The sequence below is a fragment of the Drosophila grimshawi genome, unplaced genomic scaffold (genome assembly GCF_018153295.1).
Source record: "Drosophila grimshawi isolate 15287-2541.00 unplaced genomic scaffold, ASM1815329v1 contig_44, whole genome shotgun sequence".
Taxonomy (NCBI): domain Eukaryota; kingdom Metazoa; phylum Arthropoda; class Insecta; order Diptera; family Drosophilidae; genus Drosophila; species Drosophila grimshawi.
This window is the reverse complement of record NW_025063240.1, coordinates 20,508,612-20,534,489: the sequence shown is the minus strand read 5'-3', so window position 1 is coordinate 20,534,489 and position 25,878 is coordinate 20,508,612. Positions and strand designations below refer to the sequence as shown.

Below are 25,878 nucleotides of genomic sequence, written 5' to 3'. Positions count from 1 at the left end.
TGCGACGCTTTCACGCAGAGAAAAAAAACCGGAAATTTCTTAGAGGGCCAACAAGAAACCATTTAAAAACCTCTGTCATTAAGCACAGACGTGTGACAATCCTCATTCTTTATGACGAAAATGAAAATAAGAGAAAAACGCTGATTCGAAATAAAGATTCATAGTAGAAAAGTGATTTTTAAGGCAAGCACAAATTACTCAACCAAATATCTAGTTCCCAATGAAACTTTCTTGAAATAAGAATTTCGTTGTCTGGTCTAGCGACCAACAATAAATCAAGCATAAAATATTCAACTAAAAATTCGAAAAATTTTAGAAATCTGAATTTCGTTCACTTGTGTACAATTTAAGTATAGAATTCTTTATAACTTTTTTGACTGCGCTAAATAGCTGCTCCACCCCGCCGTATAAAGAGAGTCTGTGCCCAAAAAACCAACTGCTTTTCTAGAATCCCAAAAGCAAACCTCAAAAAAAATAAATAAAAAAAAAACTGTATATAGCTCGCACGTATTTTGGGTCAGCCATCTAAGAGCCGTAGAGCCCTGTCTCGGTTGCTTGGCATACGCCTACGCCATCATGAATACCAAGTCCGGCACCAAATCGATAAGTGGGTCAGATGCATAAGGCGCGACGACGAAAACGACGACACGTCTTCCCCTCCGTTGCCTGCCGCTTGTCGCACTCTTTGCCAAGTTGAGTTTAGCAAGAGAATTATGCGTTCTGAAGACTCTCGAAAAAACAACAACACCGAAAAATATGATGGTGTCTGAAAGAATTTCTTTCATTGAATGATGGCCAAAACAAACAGAAACCGAAACACGAATTCAAATGCCGATCGAACGGTTAACACTAACGGTAAACGACGGGCGTTGGATAAACACAAGTTTTTTTTTTTTATAGTTGTAAGTTTATTTTTTAGTTTCATTCAACTCCTATTTGCAGAACTGTTTGGTTTTTGGTGTGGTCTTTGAAACTCTTTCATTTTTAGCACTTCCATTAAAGTCCCGAGACACAGATACAAAGATACACACACACACACACACAGCGCTATGTCTAAAGCTGAAGACAGCAAACAAGTTAAGCGACTTTTTGTATGTTCTGCTTTTTTTTACAGAATTTAACTGTAACGGTTAGCGGAAGACAAACATAACTGTGAGCTGGATCAGCAGGACTGCCATAGACGACGCGTTTGTGTGGCATGCGCTTGGAATGCGGCACAGTTCTTTTTTTTTCAGCTGCGTATGCAAAGTTACACACACAAGCATACACACGCACATAAACTAATAATTGATATAAAGCGCTGGCTAACCGTTCTTTTTTGTAATGCCTGATCGCGACTGCACTTTGCGAAAGCCAGAAACAAACTGACCAATGCTCAAGGTTCTCGCCGCTTGCTTGGCCGCCGCCAAGGCCAGTCACAGGCCACCAGCTGGAGAAAGTGAGCAAAAGAAACGAAAGAAACGAACCGAAAGAGAGCAATAAAAGAGCGACGCATCTCACTCTCTCTCTCTCTCGCTCTCTCTTAGCCACCTGTTTTGTGTGACGGCAGCAGCAGCAGGTACTCGATGCCTGCTTGCCTCTCTCTTTTTGCAGAGCTAGTCGTAAACCAAAGAACAGATGTAATCATTGCCACTTAAGGATTTTTGGCAAAAACCTTTTTTCACACATCACAAATTAACCCCGAAGTGTGCCTGGCAAATATTGCTACCCGTTTCTCGTTTCTCGTTAGCGCATCATTCTCAGGGCTTAGTTATGCAAATCTCAAGTGCCTAAAAATGCAACCTATGCAAATTTGCAAGGGTTTTATTTGCACTATTTTGGCAAGTCAGCGCCGCAGGATATAAATATTTTTTTCCCAGTTTGGCAAATGCAAATGCGCTTTGTCAAAGATGCGGAGCTGTTGACGTTTTCACTGTTGTCAAACATTGTTGAAATGCAATTATGAGTGCATACATCTAAGCAGCTTAATAAATTTGCATAGTTGCTGGGAAAGAAAAATTGCATAATCTTTTACTTACGTGGTTTGGCACAAATCCAAACGCAAATGTGCTGCAGAATATTTCGGAGAGGATTTAATTTTTGGCATTTTGAGATCGCTACTAATTAGCCTTGGCATACTACACGACTAACGCCCAACAGAATCAAGTATCAAAAAAAATAAAAATAAACAGAAAAAAAGGACAAGACAAGTTTTTGAGCGTCTGTCTCATCGTTTGTCTGGCAGCTTCGCGGATGTTCCCAGGCTTCAGACAGATATCCTTGCAGGCCTTCACAAAACTTCACACGACAAGCTGAGACTAAGGAAATTTGAATAAAACGCTGCACAACACAACACGAAAAAAAAATTGAAAGTGGTAAAAAAAAGTGAAAAAAGTTTAGAAAAAAATCTAAAAAAAAAACTTATTTATCATTCTGTGTGCGTGTGAGCACACATTTGTATACCTGAGCAGGAGCAGAAGACCGAGCCTGGCCTCTGGGCAAAGGCAAATAGATAAGGCAGCAATGTGTTATGTTGGTGGTGGTGGTTTCGCCAACAGGATCTCGTCCTGCGTATGCAAATGAGTCGCCCGATTGCCGATTTGAGTCGGCGTCCGTGATGATTCCCTTTCAGTTCGAACAATGCCGAGGGTCGCCCTGGTCCTTGGCCGCGTCCTCGTTCCCGTCCTCTTCTTTTGGCCACACATGCTTGTGTCTGCGTTTTTTATACATTAATCGTCGTATTTAAAAAAAATTGATTAAACCCTTTCCTTATGTACATTTTTTTTTGCTGATTTTTCCTCTTTTTTATACCGTTTGCGAGTGTTTTTTTGGACTCATCCCGTTGTTGTATTTTCACTTTTTCGTGGGAATTTTAAAGGATCTTGGCTGCAACATTATGATAATGAGAATGCATAAGGATTCTGATAAACTAAGTATGTAAATTATTATTAAATAAGAAGATTAATGCTAAGTATAATATTGAGACTTTATTAGTGACTTTATATATATATATATATATATATGTATATATACTTATCACAAATTAAACTATAAACATTCAAGTTTAAAGTTATACACACTCTTTCAAAAAAAATTAAATTACTTCGTAAACATTTTTAAATTGCTTAATCAAAACTTCATAAATACATCTCAATTTCTCAAAATTCTGTAACCACAAAAGGAGTTTGTAAAATATATGTTTTTCATTGTGGTTACATATTTTGCATTCAGTCTTCTAAAATAATAATGCCCAAGGCGATTTATGCTTAATCATTTACCCGCCTGCCCTCATCCATACCCTTAGCCTGGGCAATTCACCCCCCGTCGTTTCTGATCTGATTTAGGGACAAGACGAAACGAGAGAGTTCAATTTGCATATTGAGGATCATGTAAACCGAAAGGGGCCGAGGGCTTGTCATGGGAACAAAAGATGCAGTCGACGGCAAAAGAATAGATCGAAATCAATATTTGAGGTAATTAATTAACAGCATCAAACAAAAAAAAAAACCAACACAATATTAACATTTAACAATCAATTGAAGACAATTCAATAACAGTTTGATATCAAACATGGAAAGTCAAATGATATGAAAGTATTCTGCTTTTTAATAGGCAGCTTGATTGCAAAATATGAATATTATTTAATGAGGATACAATTTGCAAAATTAAATTTGAAATCTGAGGACAAACCATAAGTGAAATAACATTCAACTTACAGTCTATAAATATTTAAAGATTTTCGATGTATTTATCACCGTCTATTTCAGAATCCAATTTAAATTCGCTGTAATAATTTTAGAAAGATTCTTTTTGAAATACTGAATCAATAAATGACATTTTGCAACTGAGTGGATTTATAGAAAATGTCATTTTATAAATTTTGATTTTTTTCATAATTCAAAATTCTAAATGTGTTTCCAATAAGTTTTTTTCTTGCTTTCTTGTATTCTTGTAGTGTTTCGAATGTAACGAATTGAATGTGAATTCATTGATGTGGCAACACCGTCCGTGCTGCCAGACGCATATGGCATTGAAGTATCGATGCTTGTTACACGCATAACTCTCATACATATCGATATTAACGTACGTGTCCAAAGTCAGCTGCGACTGATACAAACAATGCGGTACATAAATACCATGAAACTCTCTGATTTAACGTATTGATCTAAAGTAACCAGTGAGAATTAGTTGAGCTTAGCACGTTAAATACAAGTGAGACGAGCCTATACCAACACACTCACACACGCTGAGACGACACACACACGATGACGACGTCGTGGAAAGTGCGGCGAAATGTACTTGCCACAAGTGGAGTGGCTCTGGCATTCCTTGTGCTCTTGTATTGGACGGATTTAACGGGCGGATATTTCGCAGCTCTCGATGATGCTGGCACTAACAAAAACTGCTTCTGTGAGGTAAGTGCTGGGGTTTAGCGAGGAGGGGCTGGGGTGTGGGGTAACTGAATGCACTCAAGCGTAACAAGAAAAAATAATGAAATGAAAAACTTTCACAGCTGGAGGGCTCGATTAACGATTGCAGCTGTGATGTGGACACCGTGGATCATTTCAATAACATGAAAGTCTATCCACGACTGCAAAGTTTGCTGGTGAAGAACTTCTTTCGATTCTACAAGGTGAACCTGAAGCAGGAGTGTCCCTTTTGGCCAGATGACAGTCGCTGTGCCATCCGCTTCTGTCAGGTGGAGAACTGCGAGGAGCAGGCCATACCCGATGGCATCAAGGATAGTGGAGAGCACAGAGATAGGAGTTCATCATATAAGGTGAGCATAGCGAGAATTTTGAGTAATTGAATAGGGATAATTTACATTTTTTATCTCTTCAAAATTCTTAATTTAGCGAACTTATCAAAATTTTTTTTTTATTTCGCTATCAACTTTCAAATTGGAGTTGCAATATTTTTAATTTCTTATCTATTCAAAATATTTAATGTTTGCTAACTACGCTGAAATGAAAATCTTGTTTAGAGAATAGATATTTTATTTCACTATCAAATTTGAATAGAACTGATTATTAATTTTAATTAAGTATTCATTTAATTTATCTATTCCAAAATCTTAATCATGGTTATTTTGAGCAATCACTGTAGTTATTTTATTTCGCTATCAACTGATAGCTATTCCTGTTATCAGTGCGAATTAATTGATTTCCTCCAAACAGTTTCTTTCCAACTACTTTATTTATAATCTTTTCGCTCAATGGTTGTTGAAGAACCCATTCCATAAATTATGCCCTATCTTTGACTTTGTCAATGGGAATGTTCTTGTTATTATTGTTGTGGTTGTTGTCATTGTCTGCAATCAATGCATTGAGTCTTCTGCTCTTCCGCATGCGGTTGTATCATTTACCCAGCTGTGGGTTGACGTGGCTTATTCACACAATATTCATTCACACGCCCCCTTATTTTTAATACAACCCAGTTGTTGTTATTGTTTTATTTGCTAATTGTTGTTAAGCATGTTAAATATTTAATATTTACGCAGCTGTCGCTAAGTTGAAATTATTTTTTGCATTTTTAGTATACAAAAGAGGCGCAAGTGGAGAGAAGCTGTTCGGATGCGGAAGATTTTAACAGTGCGCTCGGTTTCCTGGACACCAGCATAAGCGATCAGGCGCACAAGGAGTTCGAATTGTGGGCCAAGCACGATGAGGCCGAGGAGGACTTTTGCATTGTGGATGATCAGGATGTGGGTGCTCAGTATGTGGATCTTTTACTTAATCCGGAGCGTTATACGGGCTACAAGGGTGACTCGGCGCATCGCATTTGGAAGAGCATCTATCTAGAGAATTGTTTTGGTGACAGCAAGGAAACATCCAATGAGTTTTCCAGCTATATGCCACACCGGGACTTGCATAATGTGTGCCTGGAGCAGCGCGCTTTTTATCGCATCATCTCTGGACTGCATTCTAGCATCAATATTCATTTGTGCTCCAAATATTTGCTATCGGAGACAAAGGATTTCCTCGATCCGCAGGGCATTTGGGGACCCAATGTTATGGAGTTTAAGCAACGCTTCAGTCCGGAAACAACAGGTGGCGCAGGTCCGCATTGGCTAAGAAATTTATACTTTATATATCTGGTGGAACTGCGGGCATTGGCCAAGGCGGCACCCTATCTACGTCGCGAGGAATACTACACGGGCATTGAGGAGGAGGACGAAGAAGTGAAGTTGGCCATGCACGATATGCTCTCAGTCATTGAGTGAGTCATCATGATTAACAATGAGTCAGCGTCAGTATTTTATTTAATTTCATCACATTACAGATCATTCCAATCACACTTCAATGAGAATGCGCTCTTCAGCAGTGGTATTGCGTCCATCAAATTCAAGAATGATTACAAGGAGAAGTTCCGAAACATATCCAGGATTATGGACTGTGTGGGTTGTGACAAGTGCAAGCTGTGGGGCAAGTTGCAAACCCAAGGTCTAGGCACCGCACTAAAAATTCTCTACTCGGAGAAACTCAATTTTGCAACGGAGAGTGGAATTTGGGATCAGCCGCAAATTGAGACTGATCCCATTTTCAGATTGTCACGCACAGAAATCGTGGCGTTATTTAATGCCTTTGGCAGGTGGGTTTATTGTACAGCATACCATGGCTTAGATTCAGTTTGTGTAACAAGTATTTCCATTTTAGATTATCGACCAGTATATATGAGATGGAAAATTTCCGGCGGGTGCTGAGATAACCACTCATCTCATTGGGTTCGCCCGGAACACGGCACAAATCAATTTCCCTACAGGAGAGCTAAATTACGCACACTGCTCAAAGAAATGCTCTCTGAAGTTAACTGTTAACGCACTTGTGGACATTATTTATATGGATCTTATTTACGGTTTCCCTCCAAGATAGATAACGGTAACCGCCAGCCAGAGGCTAGCAACCACATGGGCATCTGCAATTTTGTATATATCCACATTGGGAATGCATTAAATAGTTCATATTCTTAGGCTACTTGTACTTTACTCCACCCCCTGCGCCACACAGGTGCATTTTAATTGTAAGTTAGAGAATGTATATATATATGCATATTTATTTATTGTGTACGATGATAGCTAATTACACGTAGCAAACATGCAAACAACATATTTGTGCAATCAATCCGAAGATCGTTTTTTATTTGTTTTTCTCGCACCACCGGTATAATAGACGATCGATCAAACAGCGTTGCCATGCCTACTTTATTGCTGCTGTACTGGCAACGCTACCGGTTAGTTTCAGTCGATTACGATACAAAAACATTTTACTTGGCTCATAGCAACCGAAGTTGTTTAAAACATTTGCTGACTTTGTCAGGGAATCATCCAAAAATATATTTGAACATAAAATAAAATAAATATATTTATAATAAAATGGTTGTGCTACACGTGAAACTCGGCGATCAGAATGTGTTCTTATACGAGACCAGTGTGACCGAAACCACAGATACCGTTATTCGCGAGCTGATATCTGTTTTCAATGGTCGCCTAAAAATTCAACGCATTTGCATGGAAATCGAGGAATTGGCTGAGCATGGCACAATGCTACCCCATGAGATGCAGGGCCTAAACGATGACCAGATCGAGGAGCTCAAGCTGAAGGATGCCTGGGCAGAGAAGTGTAGACCTATGGGTGGTTTTACTTACAACAAGGATCCACTGTGCCGTCGCAACGGTCAACAGGCTAACGAAGCCATGCGCAAGGTCCTCGCAGGTGCAATGACCGATGCCAAAGCCATGATTGATAAGGTATAAACATGAGTATTAATATAGTAAGTTGGTTACTTAGGCTCATCCAATGCGCTTGCAGAAATTGTGCAACTTTTCGAAACCTCTGACGCTAAAGATCATTCAGGAGGCTTTAAATATTCTACGCGGTGCTGTTACTATTGTTTATCCCATGAAGTTGCCTCCACATGACACCATTCAAATGGAGTTCACCAATATGGAGGATCTGACTGGCACTCAGGCCTCCAAAGACGTGATTGAACCCTCCAAGGCTCAGCTGTGGTTTGCTGGTCGCCAAATTTTAAGTGGAAAAATATTGAAAGAGTATTTGGGTAATAATGACAAGACCAAGGTGAGCTTCTTCTCACTTTTATATTAGAATTCAGTATTAGCTTTAACCTTTACTGTTTGCCGACTTAGGTTGTGGTCAAGCTGAATCAGCTGGGCGAAGGTCCGCCGGCACGGGAGCAGGTGATCACGGAGCATGTGCGTCGTCAATTGATGGCCGCTGAGTTTAAGCGTCAGGAGGAGCTCAAGGTAGGTGTTCATTAAGAGAATCGTAAATGCTTTATTCATTAAATAGCTTCTATAAGTATATATCTAATATATAATATGTATATTTTATCTATAAGTAGTTAATCAAAAGTGTAGAAATTTAAGCGTGCAGTTTTTTTTTCCTTTGGTGCTTCTGTGCCTCTAAACCATTATCTCTGTGATTTATATATATTTGCATAGATCAGGCTAAACTAATTCGAGTATATTGCATAGCTACTAAATCGAAAAATCAAGGCAAAGTCCAATGCCCTTTTATTTCGAACATATTTTCCCCATTTTTAGTTTGTGCTTGATTTATCGTATTTACAAAATAAATGCATTTGCCCAAAAATGTTGGTGCTTGGTTCCCGTTGTGGATCCTTTATATATATAAGTTCTATGGTTCAGCAGACTGACTGTAAGATTATCGTTGGTTTCTTGTTACTGCCATATTCCCGTCTCTTGAAATATGTATAAATTCATGTTTAAATGCAACTGATTTCGAAATTCCAAGGCACATCCACTGAACCAAACGTGGGCAGATATACTCTATTTGATGTTAAAATGATTTGATTTTCTGATTTGGTCGCATAACCCATGTTTAGAGGGGTTAATAAAGCTCTTGAGAGTTGTATAAAGTTCTATATAAATTGAAATGATAATCAAGTGAAATGCTCTGAATATAGTTAGATGGCTTTGGTTGTTGTCGTTGCTTCTTTCTATGCTATATATATATATAATAAATCGTTTGTATAAATGCGTAGATAAATAGCGCTGAGTGGAAATTCAAGTTCAGTTCGCAGTTCCTATAAAGATTGTATAGATTTCAATATAAAGAGTAACAATTTCTTAGCGATAAGTTCCCTTTTCAAGTCTTGAGCCCATATCCTGGGCTCGTTTAAAGTATGACCAGTGGTTTTTCGGGCACATCGCAACTGGCTGCCTTCTCGTCGTGATCTTCGGCGAAGTTCAGTTGCTCACCACGGTTGCTCGATCCACCGGTTGGGCTGAGTGGTATCAGTGATTTGGTGCTGCCAATCATTTCATGTGTGTCCAGCGGATGCGGCTGATCCTGTGGCGACAGTTCCAGCTCACCCATGGCACCCGCCTGATGCTCTAAATCGACCACATCGTCATCCGTATCGTAGACTTTTTCTGGCTGCTTTGATCTGGCATTATGGCCAAAGACATCATCATCCGAATTGTCGCCAGCACAAACACAACGCATTTTGGCATCGTCACCCACCTGAAATTTATACAGCATTGTGAAACCCTAACTTTATAATTTCAACATTTGACACTCACCTTAACCGACTTGGTTATGACGCACAGCGATATGGATGATACCACAAATAGCACAATCGGCACAATCAGCGAGACGAGCAGCTCGCGATACACCTTGTCCAGATCATATCGTGCAACCACAAAATCCACATTTGCATCCTGCAGAAACAAGGTGAATGTTGTAATTGAAATCCGAGTCTAGATACGGTTCTCAGTTTTTTTGTTGCTGCTGTAATTTACCTTATTATAGTAACACTGATAGCGTGACTGAGCCGTGTTGTTGTCGCCATCGCTACCATAACGGGCCACAAAGTCCTTGCATTCCCCTCGCAGCGTATTCACGCAACCCTCGAGGTTTATGAACAATTTCTTCCAGCTGAATATGGTCAGATTGGCCTGGTTGGGCAGAAACTTTTGCTCGGGGTCAACGGCATGCGTGCTATTCTCGTAGATGGCCCAAAACTGCGTAAAGTTCATATAAGGAGCTGGCAGTGTATCGTGTTCCAGCAAGGTGCCATTCAGGCAATCAGTGGCCCTGGAAAAGTTGATATTTATATATTGCTGTATGGTTTTTGACAGAAAATTTGAAAAATATTTTGTATGTGCTTTAATTTTAAGTGTAGAATTGAATTAGAGTTAGAATCGGTTCAGTTTTAACAAGGCTGTGGAAAGAAAATCTTTTCCAACTTTGGATGTGGGATTAATCTACGGTTTAAAGATCTTTCTGAGAGTACAATTTTCATCTGAATAATTGCGTTTCCAAATTTGAATATAGGATTATTCGAGAGATCAACTGGTGATCAAAATCAGATCCCTTTTGACAAAATGATGGCAATAAATAATTGCAATCCGTCTCTCTAAATTCTTTCCACGTTACTAATTTTGAATGTAGAATCAATTTAGAGGTCAAACCTTGATCAAAAAACCATACTTTTTTTTTTTAAATCGGATAACTTTTAACAAAGTTATGTTGGCTATACTTACATGATGCGATTGTCGGATTCGCGAGTGACTGTTGCACAGTTGGTCAGCAAGTTGCCATCGTCTTCCTTCCAGAATTCGGTGGGCTCGATACGGACGCCATGCTCCTTGCCGCGTGCCTCGTTGAACGCCACCGCGTTCTCACAATCCGCAGCAATTAAGTTGTCCTCCTGGAATATAGAACCGAAAACGTAGTAGCAGAGTTCCTCAGGCTAGCAATAAGGATCAGGCTATACTGACATGCATGATAAGCGTATTGATGTTGCCTGTAGTTATCCGGGAGCAGTACCTATCACAGCTAAAGGGTCGCTTGATCTTGGTGCACTGTACCCCATGGCACTCGAAGAAGCCGTTCAGCTTCGTGTTATCCTTGGCCGAGTTGATGACGGGTCCATCAGGCTTGTGGTGGCACAAGAAGAACTCGGACATGTTCTTGCAGTGTCCTGTTGGGGGAAAAGTGGCACAAAATTAAAATTGAGAATGTCTTTGACACTTGAAGCACTTGCCGTTGGAGCAGTTAAAGACGCCGCGTATGTTGTTGCACACGGTGCCATTGTTGCAGTTGAACTTGTTGAGGCGACTCAGGTCAATCTGTTGGCGGCAAGAAATATATTAAAATTGTTGCATGTCCTCAAACTTAATGGCCTAGTCAATGATCGTAAAGTTGTGTGGCGCCACCATAAATACTTTTGTATTGCAATGCGTCTCATTAAGAAACCACAATAATAAGAACATCTAAGAGTGCTCTAGCCCGACTAGCAGATATCCAGTAGAAATGCAAAAGAAATCGTTGTAAATTATGTGCACTAAAATAGCAATAACAAAATTTAAATCGCCCTGAATTTTTGAATTCTTAACACCATCTTATTATTCAGAAAGGATATTTAGCATTTCTTCATTTTTGGGTAAATTTTTCTAAAACTAAGTAAAATATTTCTAATTTTCAGGATGTTCATAGGAACTGTGTAACTTTAGCCTATATTATTAGTGCAGGGTATAAGAAAAGGACCTTCTTGCTGTGACTCACGTCGACACTCAGGCATTCTAGGGAATAGCGATGACGTCTTTGTTGTGGCTACTTATTGGTGGTAGCTGAGGAAGGGAGGGGTGGGGGTGGGGTGGTTGTTGGCTGTTAAGGGCTCAGCAGCAGTAACTTACCATGGCGCAGGAAGTATTGGACACTCTGGTGCAATTGTTGAGCTGTATATCGGTGCCATTGCGTCGCACTACCGAATGGATTTGCGGACAGAAACCACTTGTGCGTGTCAAGCACCATTCGCCACACGAGGCCCAAGGACAATTGTTGGGCATCTGACGGTCCACCGTTTGACACATGACCGGATCCAGTTCGAAGCCCGACTTGAAGGCTCTACGGGGGCAGAAGTTGAAGTTGATTAAGTATTACTGAAGTAGTCGTAGCCACAACTTACTTCATGGATGGGGAGTAGATGGCCACGCTGAGGTAGACAATTGAGACGCAGGACAACACCATGGTCAGTTGGCAGAGGCAAATGGCGCGACAGATGCGCTTATCCTGTTCGGGTATTAGGCGCGGCTTATCTTTGCGACGCGCCATTATACGATATATACAATTTACGACTTGTTGATTTTCGACTTGGTTCTTTGTCCTTTATCCTTCGTTCACCCTACGACGTTTTCAAGGTGATTCCGTTTATTTGCAGGGTTGGGCGCCCTATTTTGTTGGTTTGGGGGGTTTGTGTTTGTTCTATTTGTGTGCCAACCAAAAAAAAAACAACTTGGGTTGTTTGGATTGTATGTACTATATACTCGTTCTGTGGTTTTGCATTATTGATGGATGAGCTGTGAACGTTAGAATGAATATCCGCTTTTTTTTGTTTTTTTTTTGGTTTCGATGAGTTTTTGCGTTCAACTTCGCGTAGATGATGGCGCCAACCAAGGATGAATTCACGTTCGTCTTCCTTGCGTGCTCGCATGCAACTGTTTGAATTGCTGGAGCAAGACGCAACCAAGGCTGGACAAACAACAATAGGATGTTCGTCGTTTCGTTGCGCACTTTTACTTTCGACACGGCGAGAAAACGAAAGTTAAATGGTCAAAACAAACCCTTAAAGCGGAGTAGGGCAACGAAACCGCTCCACAAAACGCCTGCGCTGTGGCTAAAAAAAAGGTAGCACGAAAGCTTTTCCAGCTCTCACTCTCACTGTTTTCCTTTACTCTCTCTCTCTCTCTCTTGCTCTCTCTCTTGCTGTCTCCATCTCTTGCTCTCTCTCTTTGTATAATTCAAACTATCTTTATTTGATTGAAAATTCTTAATACTAAGTGCATTTGTTCCTTATCAACCGCATCCGCTGGTAAGGTGACCGTTATTTATCTCAAATGCTATCGCTAAAAATAGCATCAGTCCCGTTATCTGCTATTTAGAGAGCGTCAGCTGCTTACACTTGAACACTCTCTTTCTCTGTTTCCCTTTCTCTCGCACACACACAAAAATAAAACGCTCTTTTTTTGTTCTCTTTGTTTTGCTTCGATTTTTTTTTTCTTTTAGTGTAATTTGTTTATTAATTATGCCGTTAGCTTGTTAAACTTGTTTATTTTGATAAAGACACGTTAAGTAAAAAATTTTTAATCATTTTTGCATTCAAATATTTTGTTAGTTTTGTTTTCGGTTTGTTTTGTATGATTTAAAAAATTCTCATAAGCAACGTGCGTTATATCGGTTCTGCTATTAAGCTATTCATATATGTATATATCTATATTGTATATTATACATATACGTTGTATATACTTGTTATTATTATTATTAATCCATTAAATGTTCATTTTTTACATTAGATCTTTAAAACTATTTCAAAATGATGGAAATTGTGTGTGAGTTGGTTGGTATTTTTTCTTCTTATTGTTGGTGGTGAATGCGTTATATATTTGTTGGTTCTGCTTTTCTATGTGTGTGTGTGTTTTCAAAAGAGTTTTGAGTACGACCAAATGTACCGTTAGGACCAGAAAGGGTTTTAGCCAATTTATTATCTCTGGTCCAAAACGCTTCAGTTAAATTGCATGCCTTGGTATACAATTATTTGATTTTATTCACGTTGTTCTTTTTCTTTTTACGAATTTTACTTAATATTTTGTTTATGACTACTATCACAATTTTTTTTGAAAACAAGCAATTTTTTGTTAGATTTTTTTCTTTTTGGTTTTTTAAATGTAGAGAAATTGAGATTTATATAATGATCTCTATATATATATATATATCATGGATAGGCGGAGCATCGATATATGTTTAAAAGCGAGCGAAAGTCGAAAACAAAAAAGCTTTAAATTTGAAACTCAAGCTCTATATATTTATATGTGAGTGTGTGTGTGTGTATATATATATATATAGCATAACAATATGATGGCAAATTTGCAATGATTTAATAATTGAGAATAGATTGTAACAGGAAAATTGTGTCAATCTCAATGCTCCCCTAGAAGTACATGTGTCCTATATAATAATGGCAGATGGCTTCTCATTATACTATATATTATAATTATAAGCTAAATGTGTTCTGTGTATCTGTGTAAGAGTGTATCAGTGTGTGTGTGTGTGTGTGTGTGTGTTGGTACAGACTACAAAGTTAATTTGCTATTTTAACTAATTGGTTTTTGCTAGTATTCCATTTCATCATCTTCGTCACTGTGACACAGAAGTTTGCTAAAAGAATTGATTGAAATTCGTTTCTAATTCCAGTACATAAAAGCAATATATATAGTATATATATATTATATATAGATTGTAGATAATACGCTAGTTACAATAATAGAAAACATGCCAAAGTTCTAAAAGTAAAACATGCAAAATCAAAGCTAAAAATCTATAGAATAAATTTTAAACATGCTAGATATATTATTTTATATTCCATATAAGTTGGATATATATATATTTTTTTTTTGGTCAAATATGAACTGAGCGATGTTGAGTGAATAATAATATTTATTTCCCTTGGACAAGTGCATAATTGTTGTAGATGGTACTTGAAAATACCAAAGAACTTCTAGCTATATATTTATATTATTTTGTTGTTGACTAATATACGAAATAGTTGTATATATGTATATAATATGCATATCTATCAGTTTTGTGCTCATTAGTTGTATAAGAATAGTCTTGGTTTGGATAGCTCAAATGGAACTCGTTGAGTTCTTGAGGTGCTCTACGAGATGATGGCAGCTTAAAGCTGAGATCGGCTATAATGCGTGAGAATATATATGCTAAGGACACTTCAGAGTAACGATTCTTTGCTTCGATTTGTTTGGTGTTTTTTTTTCTTCTTTTTTGTGTTGTTTTTTTGTGAGCGTGCTGAATTTAAGTACATAGAATTTTATCAATTGATTGGTGTTCTTTTTGTTTGTTTGTCGGCTTAGAACTAACATCTCTAGAAACAAAGTTTAAATCCATCGCTCGCATTTGAACCTACTCTCTTTAAAATGGGGCTCAAAAATTCAGGCACTGTTTAAAATACATTCAAAGATAACGACTTTTCCGTATTACATTTCATGCAGTTTACGATCCTGAAAGTAAGTTTTTCAAAAAGAGAGAAAAACGAAAAAACGCATGAAAAAAGTCTCGAGTGTGTTGGAGAAATGATACTGAAAACTGAAAAAACGAGGAGTTTCACAATTAATTTCATAGAATTTGTTTTTTTTTGGAGGCCAATATCGCTTTGGATGATTATTGCATAACATTTACGATCGATAACGATATGATTAACAATATATACGATTAACGATTAAACGATTAGTTTTGACAATCTCAATACAAGGCACAATGGATAGTTATTATATATAAATATATATATATATGTGTGTGTGTATGTGTGTGTGTGTATGTGTGTGTGTGTGTGGGTGGGTGGGTTCTACTACATTACGAGAGAGGGGCGGGGAGACACGGGGTAGGTTGAGTATCTTTTTGTTTAGATGAGAACATAAAAACTATATGCTTGCTTGACTTTGACTTAGAATAACTCACTCTTCCTTGGTTGGAAACTTTTCGGCATAGACGCGCGAAGATTTATTGCACGCCTTCTCGCAGCAAGGACAATACCAATAGCTGAGCACCCCAATCGAGATGGCAAACAGCACATTCGGTATGATCAGCGAGAGCACCAAATGATACAGATTATTCTCCCACGAATAACGTCCGATAACAACTTCTGGATATGCGCGACTATAATAGCAGGGAAATGGCTCACCAATGTGAGAGAAGCTATATGGATAGAGAAGAGAAAGTTTTATTTTTAGTATCATCTATCTAAAGGATAGGGTGGCTCAGTTGTGGCTTACCCATATTGCCTGGCGAAGACACTGCAGTTGGTCGTCGGCGGATAGCCACAACCCTCGGAATTGATGAGAAACTTAGTATAGCTAACATCCCAGTTGACTCTCTCCAAGTCTCGAGGATTGCGCTCCCATTCGCTAAACGGTATGCGCGTATAGTTGACAAACAACTGATGGCACCTGTTGGTCAGAATTATTGGGATTATTGGTAATTTCATTTAAATGATTGGTGATGGATTTATTACGAATCTCATTTAATGATTTGGTAAAGGATTAGTCTACTTACTTTGTGAGTGATGAGGTGCAGCCCTCGCGACAGGAGCTCCAGCTGCAGTTCTTGATGCCCTCCGCATAGATGTGATCGATGACGATGCACGTCACCGGCACCGGATCATAATCCGCAATGATTGTTGAGATGGCGGGATCGACAACGAAGGGTATCAGGAAGAGGAATGTGAACACCGACAGTATGGCAGTCGTACCTAAACAAAAATAAAAATGAATTGATTAAATTCCAAATACTCCTAGCTAATCCTAGATTCACCTACCAAGGCACACGGAGGTGTAGAATTTTGCCTTCTCGAGTATGGTATCCATTTCGATCTCCTCGCGCTTGGCTTTGATGGCGTCCACGCAGCCACTGCCAGGACGAATGGGCCCGTGCGATTGGCAGGAGGAAGATCGACCCGATCTGCTGCTGCTGCTGCTCAGGCTCATCTTGCTGGCGGAGAGCGTTTGGGCCGAGAGCGTTGGACTCGTCGGCATCGACGTTGTCGTCGTCAGTGTTGAGCTCTTCTTCATTGTCAAATATTTATTTATATATTTCTTCTGTGTGTGTGTTGTGTGTGTTTGTGTGGAAAAAGTTTCTGTTTCTGTTTCAGTTATTTTTGTTTTGTTTTGTTTTTTTTTTCTTTGTTTTTGTTTATCACTAAAAGCCTTAAAAATGAACACCGCTAACGCTTTTGCTTTTGCTCTCTAAGCCTACAACAATAAACAACTTTTAACTTTCGCCGCTCTCCTCTCTCCCTTCTCTACGTCTTTAACCCCCCCTTTAGCCTAGTTTTATGGTTTTGCCCGTTCTCTTTTTGTTTTTATTAGTTATTCGTGTTGCCGAAATGGAAATTTGTTTTAATCATTAGTTCTAAGTCTTTATATTTTATGTCGTTTTTCTTTTTTAAAATTGCAGTTTTTTTTTTTTTTTTTGTATTGATTAATTTTATCTAAATTGATGTTTGTTAATTTTGTTCTTGAAGTTTGTTCGTTTTTTGTTTTTTTTTTTTGTTTTGAGTTAACTAATTCTTGCGAGACTTTATATATTTTTGTTGGTATCTTCTTAGTTATTTTTGATCACGCATCCCTCCCAAACCGTTTTGACCATTACTGTTCCTAAGGGCTGATTCTAATTCCCATGTTGTTGCTGTGTGATGTGCGTGTATTTGTGTGTGTGTGTATGTGTTGTGTGTGTGTGTGTTGTTGTGCGCGTGCTTCGTGTGAGTGCATTCAAGTATTATATATATTCTCTATTGATGGCGTTTTTAACTTTAAGTCAAGTAATTCAATCAATTTGTCGCTTTTGTGCTAATCGCCCCCAAGTCCATACTCCTCGTCCTAAAACTCCTAATTACACTCAGTAAGTGGCCTAGCGCACTTAGCCTTATTCCAAAAATATACAAATTATACTAATATTGTCTTCTGATCGGTTCGTATCTCGAGAATTTCTTATACACGTGCCTCGCATTTAGTGTTGACGTATTATTATTATTATTATAATTATTATTATTTCGTTTTTAGTTTTTTTTTGTTTTTAGTTTTTTTCTGTGATTGCTGTTAGCTCAGGAGTGTCCTTGCAAGCCGCTCAGGTGTTTGTTGTTCTTGTTGTTGTTGTGGTCTTGTTGTTGTGGTGTGGTCGCTTGTTTAGAAGTTCGATGGAAGGATTACAAAGAGTTGTTTGCGAGTGGTTTCAATGCCCAACTCCATTACTGCAAAGCGAAGACGCCAGTCTGATGCACCGGACTGTCTTCCTGGAGCAGAGGAATGCCTGCAAAACAAATTCAATGTAAGGCATACAGTTATAGTTAGTTATAAATATAAATCTAGATTTGACACAGTTCGCTCCTAACTCTAATTAAGCTTTGTTTAGCTCCAGTGTTCGCTCGAAAGCTACACTCAGCAAAAAAAAAATCGCCTTAATTCGCTACACTTTCGGCGCCACGGGTTCATCACCTTATTATTCAGAAAGTAGATTTTAAAAATTAAGGACGTTCTATAAAAATATATATATAATATCTATCTATATCTAAATCTAATAAGGAAACAATTCTTATATTAGCTTTTTTTGTGACTTGTTTTGTTTTTTAATGTTTTCTTATATTAGAAATTAAGATAATTTTCTAGAATTCAAGGCGATTTTTTACTGAGTGCAGAACGTTCTACATCTTGAGCGATCACTGTGCCTGCTAAGAGCACTACTTGAGCACAAGATATAGAGGCATTACAATATGCCTGGGATTTTGGGGACGCTACCAAGTAAACTTTGACCTGCGTTAGATTTACCCAAGGAAAGTTATTTTGATCGTTAGTTGAAAATACGTATGTAGCACAGTGTAATTCCCTAGTTTACGAGAGAGAAAGAGAGAGAGTTTTGTCTGTTTTCTTTTGGGGGCGGGAGTGGTTAGCTTACGTGACGGATCTCATAGGGCCATGACCTCGTCGCCACCGCCGCCAGCGCCCATGTCGCCGTTGGTTGGTGTGCCGACGTTGTTCTTGGATAGAATGGTCGCCGTGTCGACGCATCCTTTGAAACGCATCTTGGCATCGTCGCCGACATAGACGGTGCGCTGGCAGAGCAACAGCACCGAACAGGAGACCACGAACAGCACCGACGGCACCACCGACGCGAACACAAACTGGCGATAGGTGACCTCCAGATCGAAGCGGGCCACCACCACATCCTTCTTGGACGGTGAATAGAAGCAGGGGAATCGTGCCCGGGCATTATGATCACTGCCATCACGTCCAAAGTCCTTGAGGAACTCCTTGCACTCATCCATCAGGGTATTAACGCAACCCTCCAAGTTAATCATCAGCTTCGACTCATTCGAAATGGTCAAGTCGACATCGGGTGGTGCAATCTCTGGCACCGGTGTCGCCACCGACACATGCAAATGACTCAGATATGTGAAATTTGTCAGATCACTGAGCATATTATGTTCCAGCGTTGAACCATTAATGCAGTCCACTGCATCCACCCGATCCGAGGTGTTCTTAATATAATAACAGGATGTCATGGCAACATTATCGCTCGATTCGTTCCACACCTCCTCGAGCGTTTCCGCATTGATGGCATTCTGACACTGGGAGAGATACACCTTATCGCCGCTCAGCACCACCACATTCTTGTTCCTGGTTGGTATATCCACGCAGCGTCTGTCGCAATTGTAGGGTGTCCTTATCTTGCGGCATGTGCCGCGACTGCACGAGAACAGTCCACTGATGTCCATGCAATTGATTTTGCCACGTCGCCCCGAACACTTGACGGGCGCGTCACTGTTGTGGAAGACGCACTCGAAGGCATCCGTTATATTCAAACACTGTCCGGCTGTGCAGTTGAAAGTACCCGTTAGATTCTTGCACTCGTCGTTGATGCAACGGGCTTTATCCGCCCGATCCTGATCGATGCCGTAGCACGTTTTATTCGCCGAATTCGTGCAATTCTGAAAGGTGAGATTGGTGCCATTGCTGCGTAGATTCACGTAGATTTGGATGCACGCACCGGATGTCTTGCTCAGGCACCACTCACCACAGCTGCCCCACTCGCAGTTGTCCTTGTTGAGGGCACGGGTTGTGGTGCACATGACGGGCGTGGGATCAATGCCACTTTTAAAGGCACGCGTCGATGGCATATAAATGGCCACAGTTAGATAGACCAATGCCACGGAGCTGAGCACCAGCGTCATCTGGCATATGCAGATGGTGCCACAGATGCGTGTATCTTGTGGCGGCACAACCAAATCCTCAACGAGCACCTTCTTCTTGCCCATGCTGTTGCTGTTGTTGTAAAAGCTGGCTGTAAAAGCTTCTTTTGCTATTTAATTGCTAATCTTTATCAGACTTCTTGTCGTTTGTCTCTCTGCTAAGCCACGTCGCTTGTAATCCAATTAGGAGCAGTTCCTCATCATCATCGTGGCTTGTCTATCGATTGAGCCTCCCACACACACACACACATAAACACTCACCCACACACACACACACACTCACACACCCACCCACACACACACACAGACGCCAATTGTCGTATGTTATATAACTTATGGACTTATTCTCGCCTCGTGCGTTTTCTTTTCTTGTTTTTTGTTGCCAGATTTCCTTTCAAATTTCACAGCCTGAGCACGTTTTTTTTTTATTTTTTTGGCGACACTTTTGCGCTTATTGATTTTTTTATAAGTTGAAGCCAACTACTCGATTTTTACTCTTAGCTTTCAGTGCAAGCTGCTGGCAGTTGAAAAAAGCTAACAGCAGATTTAATTTCAAATAAAAAAAACTTATACATTTATTTAACAGCTAATTATTGCTTTTTTGCATAAGTTGTATGTTTTTAGTGGGATTTTGTTTTTGTTGTTTTTTGTTGCTAATATTTTTCACACTGCTGCTGCTGCTGTTGTTGTTGCCGTTTTTATAGTAGTTGTAGTTGGGCCCAAGGCTGCTGCTGCTGCTGCTGCTCCTGGCTGGCCTTCCTGGCTTCGCACAGTTTTCGCACTGCGAGCGTGAAATTCTTTGTGAGCTGATTTTTGGTGCAATCGTGCGACTCGTGTGACTCGGCTTCTTCCTGACCGCCGACAACAGCTCCTCCTGCCAGCTCCTACCAGCTCCACTATAACTGCTGCTGCTGCTGCTGCTCTTGCTGCTTTTGCTCTCGACACAAAATCAGAGCGCTGCGCGCGCATTTTCATTACAAAATCAATAATTCCGCATTCACGTTTTGCAAAAACATACTTCTCTCCCCGCTCTCCGCCCAAAAACAAATATACTCTTTGCTTTCATTGATTAAGCTTCGCGTGACCGGAGAGTGCAAGTGCACTCCCCCAAAAACACACACACGCCCCACATTTCTGTTTTATTGGTTTGGTGTGGTGGCACCAGGGACAGGGTCAATCCAGGGGCCAGTGGGGGTGGGCGTGCTTGATGACGTAGTTCCCTCTGCATTTAATTTATGGCTTAATAATAAACATATTGGGGGATGCTAAAGCAATTTTTCTGGACATATATAAAATATGTGTAAATTTATTTAAAAAGTTAAATATACTTGATGATATAAAAAACCTGCTGTCGCTCATCGTATCTGTAGCTGCAATTGTTATCTTACTTTGAGTACATGTGGGGAAGGTATTGAGAATTCAAATATACAAAATCAAAGTTCTCAGAATTCGACCGATTATACAAATGCAAATCTTATCAAGTTCTCTTAAGAAAGAAGGTAATTTACTTCGTGTTGTGAAGTTTGGTGACGACTTCTTCCATAAATATTTAATTTTTTGTATATTAGTTGCAATTGAATAAGTAAAGTAAATATATTCTTGATCAGCATCACCAGCTTAGTCTTGTAGCCATCCGCGTCTGTCCGACTGTTCTTAAACTTTTTTAAATATATCCGCCTATTTGCTGAGAGCTGTCCTTAGATATATCGAAGCCATTCGGATCGAACAACTAAAACAATTAGCTCTCATAAAAACAGTTAAGTGAAAGACGAGTTATTGCGTCAAGGCCTTTGTTGTTTATCAAGATTTACTTACTAATCTCTCAAGCTAAACTCTTATATATTGGAAATAATAATTTTGAGTTAAAATTTGAGTACAGCCCAGCATCCATAGGAACAATCAGTCGAAAGATGAGTTCTTATACTATTTCTATTATGCCTTCAACATTTTGAGAAATTATTGCCAAATTTTGATCACTACAACTTACAGCTACCACAGGAATAATCGGTCAAATTATATGTTTTTTCTTTACCAAACTATGCAAAACACGATGAAATTAGGCTGTCAGCAGATGGACTCCAATCTGTGAGAGCAGACAATCTTCAAATTGCCTAATAAAGCCGGCTTTTCTTGTTACAAAGTTCAACTTTATATTGGTTTTTAGTAGTACATAAATACATATACATATATATTTCAGCTATTGTTAACAAATTTGCACTATATTATCAGTATACAACAGGCAGCTGCTGCCGATGCGACTGCCATCGGTAGTTTGTTAAATATAATCCCAAAAAGAGATTTTACAAAAATATAGAGATTAATACAAATTAATATAAATATTTATTGTCCTGGTTCAATCCATGTTTTTTCCTTAAGTGGCATGTTCCACGAATCGGCAATTATGGCTATTGCATGTTTGCTGAGTCGTGGCCCAATCAACGGATTCATTTGGGTCAAATAGCAGCAGAGCCAAAAAAGCCAACAGCAGACAGCGGTCAGCATCAGAATGCATTGGGTGAGCTTCTGTTGGGGGCCGCGTGGCGTTATCATTGGTCCACCAATGCCGACGGCCGCCCACAGGGCTGTGAAGAACAGTATCGGTAGTATAGCGGCGCCCATTTCACAATTTGTGTGCAATTGTTACAAAGTTTTAATAATTTCACTTGTTGTCTTTGTTATTTTGTTGTTGTTGCCTGACTAATAATTGTTGTTGCATATCGATATGCATGTGTATCGCTGCAATAGCAACTCTGGCCGTAGAATTTTGGCGCTGCCAACTTGCTTGGCTGTTCCGATAGCAGGCGCGAAGTTTAAATTTATTTTGTAGTTTACGTGTTATAATTTAATTTAGTGCATCATTTATTTAACAACATTTTATTTACACGAATATAGCTATTTTTTGATGGGTCTTAATTGATACTTCATTTAAATATTTATGAGTTGTTTCTTTACGATATTTTGATAACTATTTATATAGCTGACATTTACAAATACGTCAACAAACTGTTTGAGCTACTAAGATAATTTTATCACATTTAAGCTGACCTTAGATACTATTAAAATACCTTGACGCAAGCTTGCTGTTAATAATTAAAAACACGCCCTGTGAAAAACAATAATAACTTTTCTGAACATTCTTTCACAGCACACCCATTGAATAATCAATGGCGAGTGGGGTTTTTTATTGGGTTTCTTGACATTGTTGATTTGAGTGATTTTGAATGCGCTGTTAAGTAGGCAACACTTTCTCTCCAACAAAAAATGTACTGCTTGCTGCAGCACACTCAGAGAAGAAGGTCAAAATGCAGTGAAAGTCTATCCTTTTTTTGGGGGAAATTTGAATTGAATTGAATTTGGTGCTTGTTGTTTGCTACTCACATGTACAAATTGTGGGTGTTCCACTGGCGAAGTGATGAGGTTTATTTACGTTAGCGCACACACACACACTGAAACACATGCGACACACACACACACGCACATCACTACACCCACATGTATATGCATCGTCGTTTCATAATGGAAATGCAGGCACAGTCTTTGAAACTTGAGGAAAATCGTTTTTTTTATTATTATTTTATTTTGTAATAAGTTATTTAACGCGATTGTAGTTGTTAACTTGACGAGTTGATTCGCAGTTGGACATAAGGCAGCAAATGATTTGATTTTACAATTTTCCTTTACTTTCCTGTCTCTTTTTCTTTTCTTTTTTTTGTACCCGAGCCGAGAAAATTCCAAACAGATGAATATGTGACGTGCACGGCTCGCGGCTCACATTTTCCTGCTGTTTACGCCAAATTCTGACATTTCTCACAAGCACCAAATGCTGCGAAGCTTCTGCTACAGAGACAGTGAGAGAGCAAGCCACAGAGAGAGGGAGAGAGAGAGCGAGTGGGAGAGAGCTCGGTCGAGCAGCTGCTCAATGGGTGGCGAACGCATGCGCTGATTGGCTTTACGTCATCCATTGGGGCCGCCACTGTTGCTCGGAGCTTTTCTCGCCTGGCAGCGTCAAAGCCAAAGCACAACGGGAGCGAAAGCTTTCGTTAGCTGTCAACGACTTGCGTGTGCACTGCATTGGGTATTGAGCTTTACTTAATGAAAATACACTTGCGACAAGTTGAGAAATATAATTTATTTATTTACAGAGTTGGTTTTTTATAAAACCACAATTCACACTAAGTTCGAGCAGTCTTCTACAACTTACCAATTTTGTCTGAGTTGTGCATGCTCCAACTTGTACTTGTCGTATATGCCCTATTGTTTAATGCTAGCGCATCAATCAAAAGCTCTCGTTGCGCACGTTGCTGGAGCTGGTTTTAGCAGCTGCAGCGTCGTCGTCGTCTCCAGTGGCAGTGGCAGTCCTTTCGGTGAAGAGTTCAGCCGTCGTCGTTGTCGTTCGCATTCGCGTTACGTTGCTGCGTTACGTTGCGTTTGCGTTGCGTTGCGTCGTCGCCTGCGCTTGTGTGTGTGTGTGGCTGCTCCGTTTGTGTGCTCGCCATTAAGCGCTGCTGCCGCCGTCGTCGCCGTTACCGTCGTTTGTTGCCGTTGCCGTCGCAGTTGTCGTCGCCTGTTTGTCGGTCGGTTTAGGCTCCAGCGGAAAAATGACAAAATGTGGATATTGTGATTTAGCTTCTTATTTTTTTTATATTTTGAACTTTTGACCCGTACGCAATCAGGTCATAACAAAAAAGAATTGTTTAACACTGTAAAATGAGCCAAGTAATTTTGTTGTTTGTTGTTGCTGTTGAAACTTTTTTTGTGCAAGTCTTCTGATTGAAAATGCGTAATCGTAACCTGAACCTTGAGTAAACACACACACACACACATAACAGTTGTATAGATATGTGTGTGAGTGTGTGTGTGTGTGGCTAGCACGCAACTCGACGTCACAGGACCACCCGTCAAAGAGAATGAGAGAGGGAGAGACGGAGAAGTTAAATGTGTTGCCAGCAACAACAACAGCAACAACAACGTCATATTGCCCATGTTTTAATACAAAACAGAATCAAATTTAAAGTGTTTGCCAAGCACCCCCCAACCCAACCGCCCCTTAGCAGCCCCCAGCACCCCAAACCATTTTTAAATATTTCCCCGTTTGGCTCCATTGAATCACAAAAAAAGGCAAATGAAAAATCGTTTCGTGCAAAGCACGAGAAGTCGTCAAGGCACCCCCTTGACACCTCATACCCCACTCCCCATACCCACTTCACAGACCCCTTTTTTGTGTGCCCCTATGCCGCATTATTTCGTTTTTGCCTCCTCTCTCTCCTTCTGCTTTTGCTACTTTTGTTGTTGTTCCTTGTGCCCGATGAGAGAGTGTAAAGCGTGCCAATTGAATTGAAAATTACATGCGACTCCCATTTTATACACGACCCCTCACCCTATACACCCTGTGTTTAGCCTGCACTCCACTGAAGAAGGAGTTTATTACTCTGTCGCCCATGTGAGCTCATTGTCGCCAGTTCTCCCCTCCCGACTCCTTCTCCTCCTCTGTCTCCTCCTCCTCTTCTGCCTATGCAGCTGTTACTCGTCGGCATATATCCGTTTCGTAATACTCCGGCAACCCTGCTCCTACCAATACCCCTTCCCCCGTTCCACCCCGGTCCCATTTATGGTGCCGCCAAGAATAACAAGCCAAGCAAACAGCACTTAAAATGTACATAGTCCGAGGTTACATAAAAAAAGAAATATATATATATATATATATAATAAGCGACAAGAGTCCTCGTGGCGCATATAAATATAAATAAACCACGCGAGTTGCGTTCAACAAAAAACAAAGAAAGAAAAAATGACAGAAGAAAGAAATGAATTTTAAACGAGCTGCAATTAACAAGAATGTTTAAACATGGCGTCGTCTAACGGTAGTTTGTGATCAATCCATTCCATTTCCCGTGTTCCAGCTGAGCGCAGCACGTGGCTGCACGAATAGTGCTGTAAAGCAGAGAGCAAAAGAACAATAAGTGCAAAGAGTAAAAAGAACAACAAAAAAGCAAAAAAACAAAAACAAAACTAGTGTCCGTCCACGTTTTTAATAAACAAACTAAACAACAAAAAGCAAAGAAGAAGCTAACAAACAACAATAAACAACAACAAGAAGCAGCA

The 25,878-nt window shown here is 39.8% G+C and overlaps 6 protein-coding genes across 9 annotated transcripts; 2 read left to right on the top strand and 4 right to left on the bottom strand.

The window, feature by feature from the left end:
- The first annotated feature begins 3,966 nt into the window (after positions 1-3,966).
- Positions 3,967-7,100, top strand: LOC6558805 (ero1-like protein). The gene is made up of 5 exons (XM_001983458.3): positions 3,967-4,394; positions 4,493-4,759; positions 5,516-6,198; positions 6,262-6,570; positions 6,636-7,100. Exons 1-5 carry the CDS (start codon positions 4,245-4,247, stop codon positions 6,685-6,687), a joined length of 1,461 nt encoding a protein of 486 aa, XP_001983494.1. The 5' UTR covers positions 3,967-4,244; the 3' UTR covers positions 6,688-7,100.
- Positions 7,101-7,351: 251 nt separating this feature from the next.
- Positions 7,352-8,257, top strand: LOC6557340 (cilia- and flagella-associated protein 298). The gene is made up of 3 exons (XM_032743095.1): positions 7,352-7,726; positions 7,788-8,057; positions 8,126-8,257. The coding sequence occupies exons 1-3, from the start codon at positions 7,352-7,354 to the stop codon at positions 8,255-8,257; spliced, it is 777 nt and encodes a 258-aa protein (XP_032598986.1).
- Positions 8,258-8,276: 19 nt separating this feature from the next.
- On the bottom strand, positions 8,277-12,722 carry LOC6558791. The gene is made up of 8 exons (XM_001983460.2): positions 11,935-12,722; positions 11,663-11,873; positions 11,011-11,095; positions 10,745-10,947; positions 10,508-10,674; positions 9,764-10,058; positions 9,545-9,682; positions 8,277-9,485 (listed from the first exon to the last, which is right to left on the bottom strand). Exons 1-8 carry the CDS (start codon positions 12,078-12,080, stop codon positions 9,138-9,140), a joined length of 1,593 nt encoding a protein of 530 aa, XP_001983496.1. The 5' UTR covers positions 12,081-12,722; the 3' UTR covers positions 8,277-9,137.
- A 936-nt stretch (positions 12,723-13,658) lies between these two features.
- LOC6558412 (protein tipE) lies at positions 13,659-16,654 on the bottom strand. Of its 2 annotated transcripts, none has more exons than XM_001983461.3 (5): positions 16,351-16,654; positions 16,089-16,284; positions 15,809-15,982; positions 15,495-15,731; positions 13,659-14,180 (listed from the first exon to the last, which is right to left on the bottom strand). In XM_001983461.3, the coding sequence occupies exons 1-5, from the start codon at positions 16,601-16,603 to the stop codon at positions 14,135-14,137; spliced, it is 906 nt and encodes a 301-aa protein (XP_001983497.1). In that variant the 5' UTR covers positions 16,604-16,654; the 3' UTR covers positions 13,659-14,134. The 2 variants fall into 2 exon arrangements, with proteins under 2 accessions (XP_001983497.1, XP_032599217.1); XM_032743326.2 differs by lacking the exon at positions 13,659-14,180 and adding an exon at positions 14,400-15,037.
- Positions 16,655-17,079: 425 nt separating this feature from the next.
- Positions 17,080-23,530, bottom strand: LOC6558064. Of its 3 annotated transcripts, XR_004365667.2 has the most exons (3): positions 18,483-20,361; positions 18,356-18,413; positions 17,080-17,840 (listed from the first exon to the last, which is right to left on the bottom strand). XR_004365667.2 is itself a non-coding variant. In XM_001983462.3 (2 exons), the coding sequence occupies exon 1, from the start codon at positions 19,840-19,842 to the stop codon at positions 18,493-18,495; it is 1,350 nt and encodes a 449-aa protein (XP_001983498.1). In that variant the 5' UTR covers positions 19,843-20,361; the 3' UTR covers positions 17,080-17,840; positions 18,483-18,492. The 3 variants fall into 3 exon arrangements, 1 of the variants encoding a protein (XP_001983498.1); XR_004365668.2 differs by lacking the exons at positions 18,356-18,413; positions 18,483-20,361 and adding an exon at positions 23,155-23,530; XM_001983462.3 differs by lacking the exon at positions 18,356-18,413.
- LOC6558943 (V-type proton ATPase subunit e) lies at positions 21,902-22,501 on the bottom strand. Its single transcript, XM_001983463.2, has one exon. It carries the CDS (start codon positions 22,393-22,395, stop codon positions 22,117-22,119), a length of 279 nt encoding a protein of 92 aa, XP_001983499.1. The 5' UTR covers positions 22,396-22,501; the 3' UTR covers positions 21,902-22,116.
- Positions 23,531-25,878: the final 2,348 nt, after the last annotated feature.

Excerpts from the sequence above, each read along its gene's own strand:
- LOC6557340 (XM_032743095.1), top strand. The coding sequence starts at position 7,352 with ATGGTTGTGCTACACGTGAAACTCGGCGATCAGAATGTGTTCTTATAC. Across the intron at positions 7,727-7,787 it reads CCAAAGCCATGATTGATAAG|AAATTGTGCAACTTTTCGAA; the intron begins GTATAAACATGA and ends ATGCGCTTGCAG. Across the intron at positions 8,058-8,125 it reads GTAATAATGACAAGACCAAG|GTTGTGGTCAAGCTGAATCA; the intron begins GTGAGCTTCTTC and ends TTGCCGACTTAG.
- LOC6558412 (XM_032743326.2), bottom strand. The coding sequence starts at position 16,603 with ATGAAGAAGAGCTCAACACTGACGACGACAACGTCGATGCCGACGAGT. Across the intron at positions 15,983-16,088 it reads TGCACCTCATCACTCACAAA|GTGCCATCAGTTGTTTGTCA; the intron begins GTAAGTAGACTA and ends TCTGACCAACAG. Across the intron at positions 15,732-15,808 it reads GTCTTCGCCAGGCAATATGG|CTTCTCTCACATTGGTGAGC; the intron begins GTAAGCCACAAC and ends CTATCCATATAG.
- LOC6558791 (XM_001983460.2), bottom strand. The coding sequence starts at position 12,080 with ATGGCGCGTCGCAAAGATAAGCCGCGCCTAATACCCGAACAGGATAAG. Across the intron at positions 10,675-10,744 it reads TCAATACGCTTATCATGCAT|GAGGACAACTTAATTGCTGC; the intron begins GTCAGTATAGCC and ends TCTATATTCCAG. Across the intron at positions 10,059-10,507 it reads GAATCCGACAATCGCATCAT|GGCCACTGATTGCCTGAATG; the intron begins GTAAGTATAGCC and ends CAACTTTTCCAG.
- LOC6558064 (XM_001983462.3), bottom strand. The coding sequence starts at position 19,842 with ATGGGCAAGAAGAAGGTGCTCGTTGAGGATTTGGTTGTGCCGCCACAA.
- LOC6558805 (XM_001983458.3), top strand. The coding sequence starts at position 4,245 with ATGACGACGTCGTGGAAAGTGCGGCGAAATGTACTTGCCACAAGTGGA. Across the intron at positions 6,199-6,261 it reads GATATGCTCTCAGTCATTGA|ATCATTCCAATCACACTTCA; the intron begins GTGAGTCATCAT and ends ATCACATTACAG. Across the intron at positions 6,571-6,635 it reads TTATTTAATGCCTTTGGCAG|ATTATCGACCAGTATATATG; the intron begins GTGGGTTTATTG and ends TTTCCATTTTAG.
- LOC6558943 (XM_001983463.2), bottom strand. The coding sequence starts at position 22,395 with ATGGGCGCCGCTATACTACCGATACTGTTCTTCACAGCCCTGTGGGCG.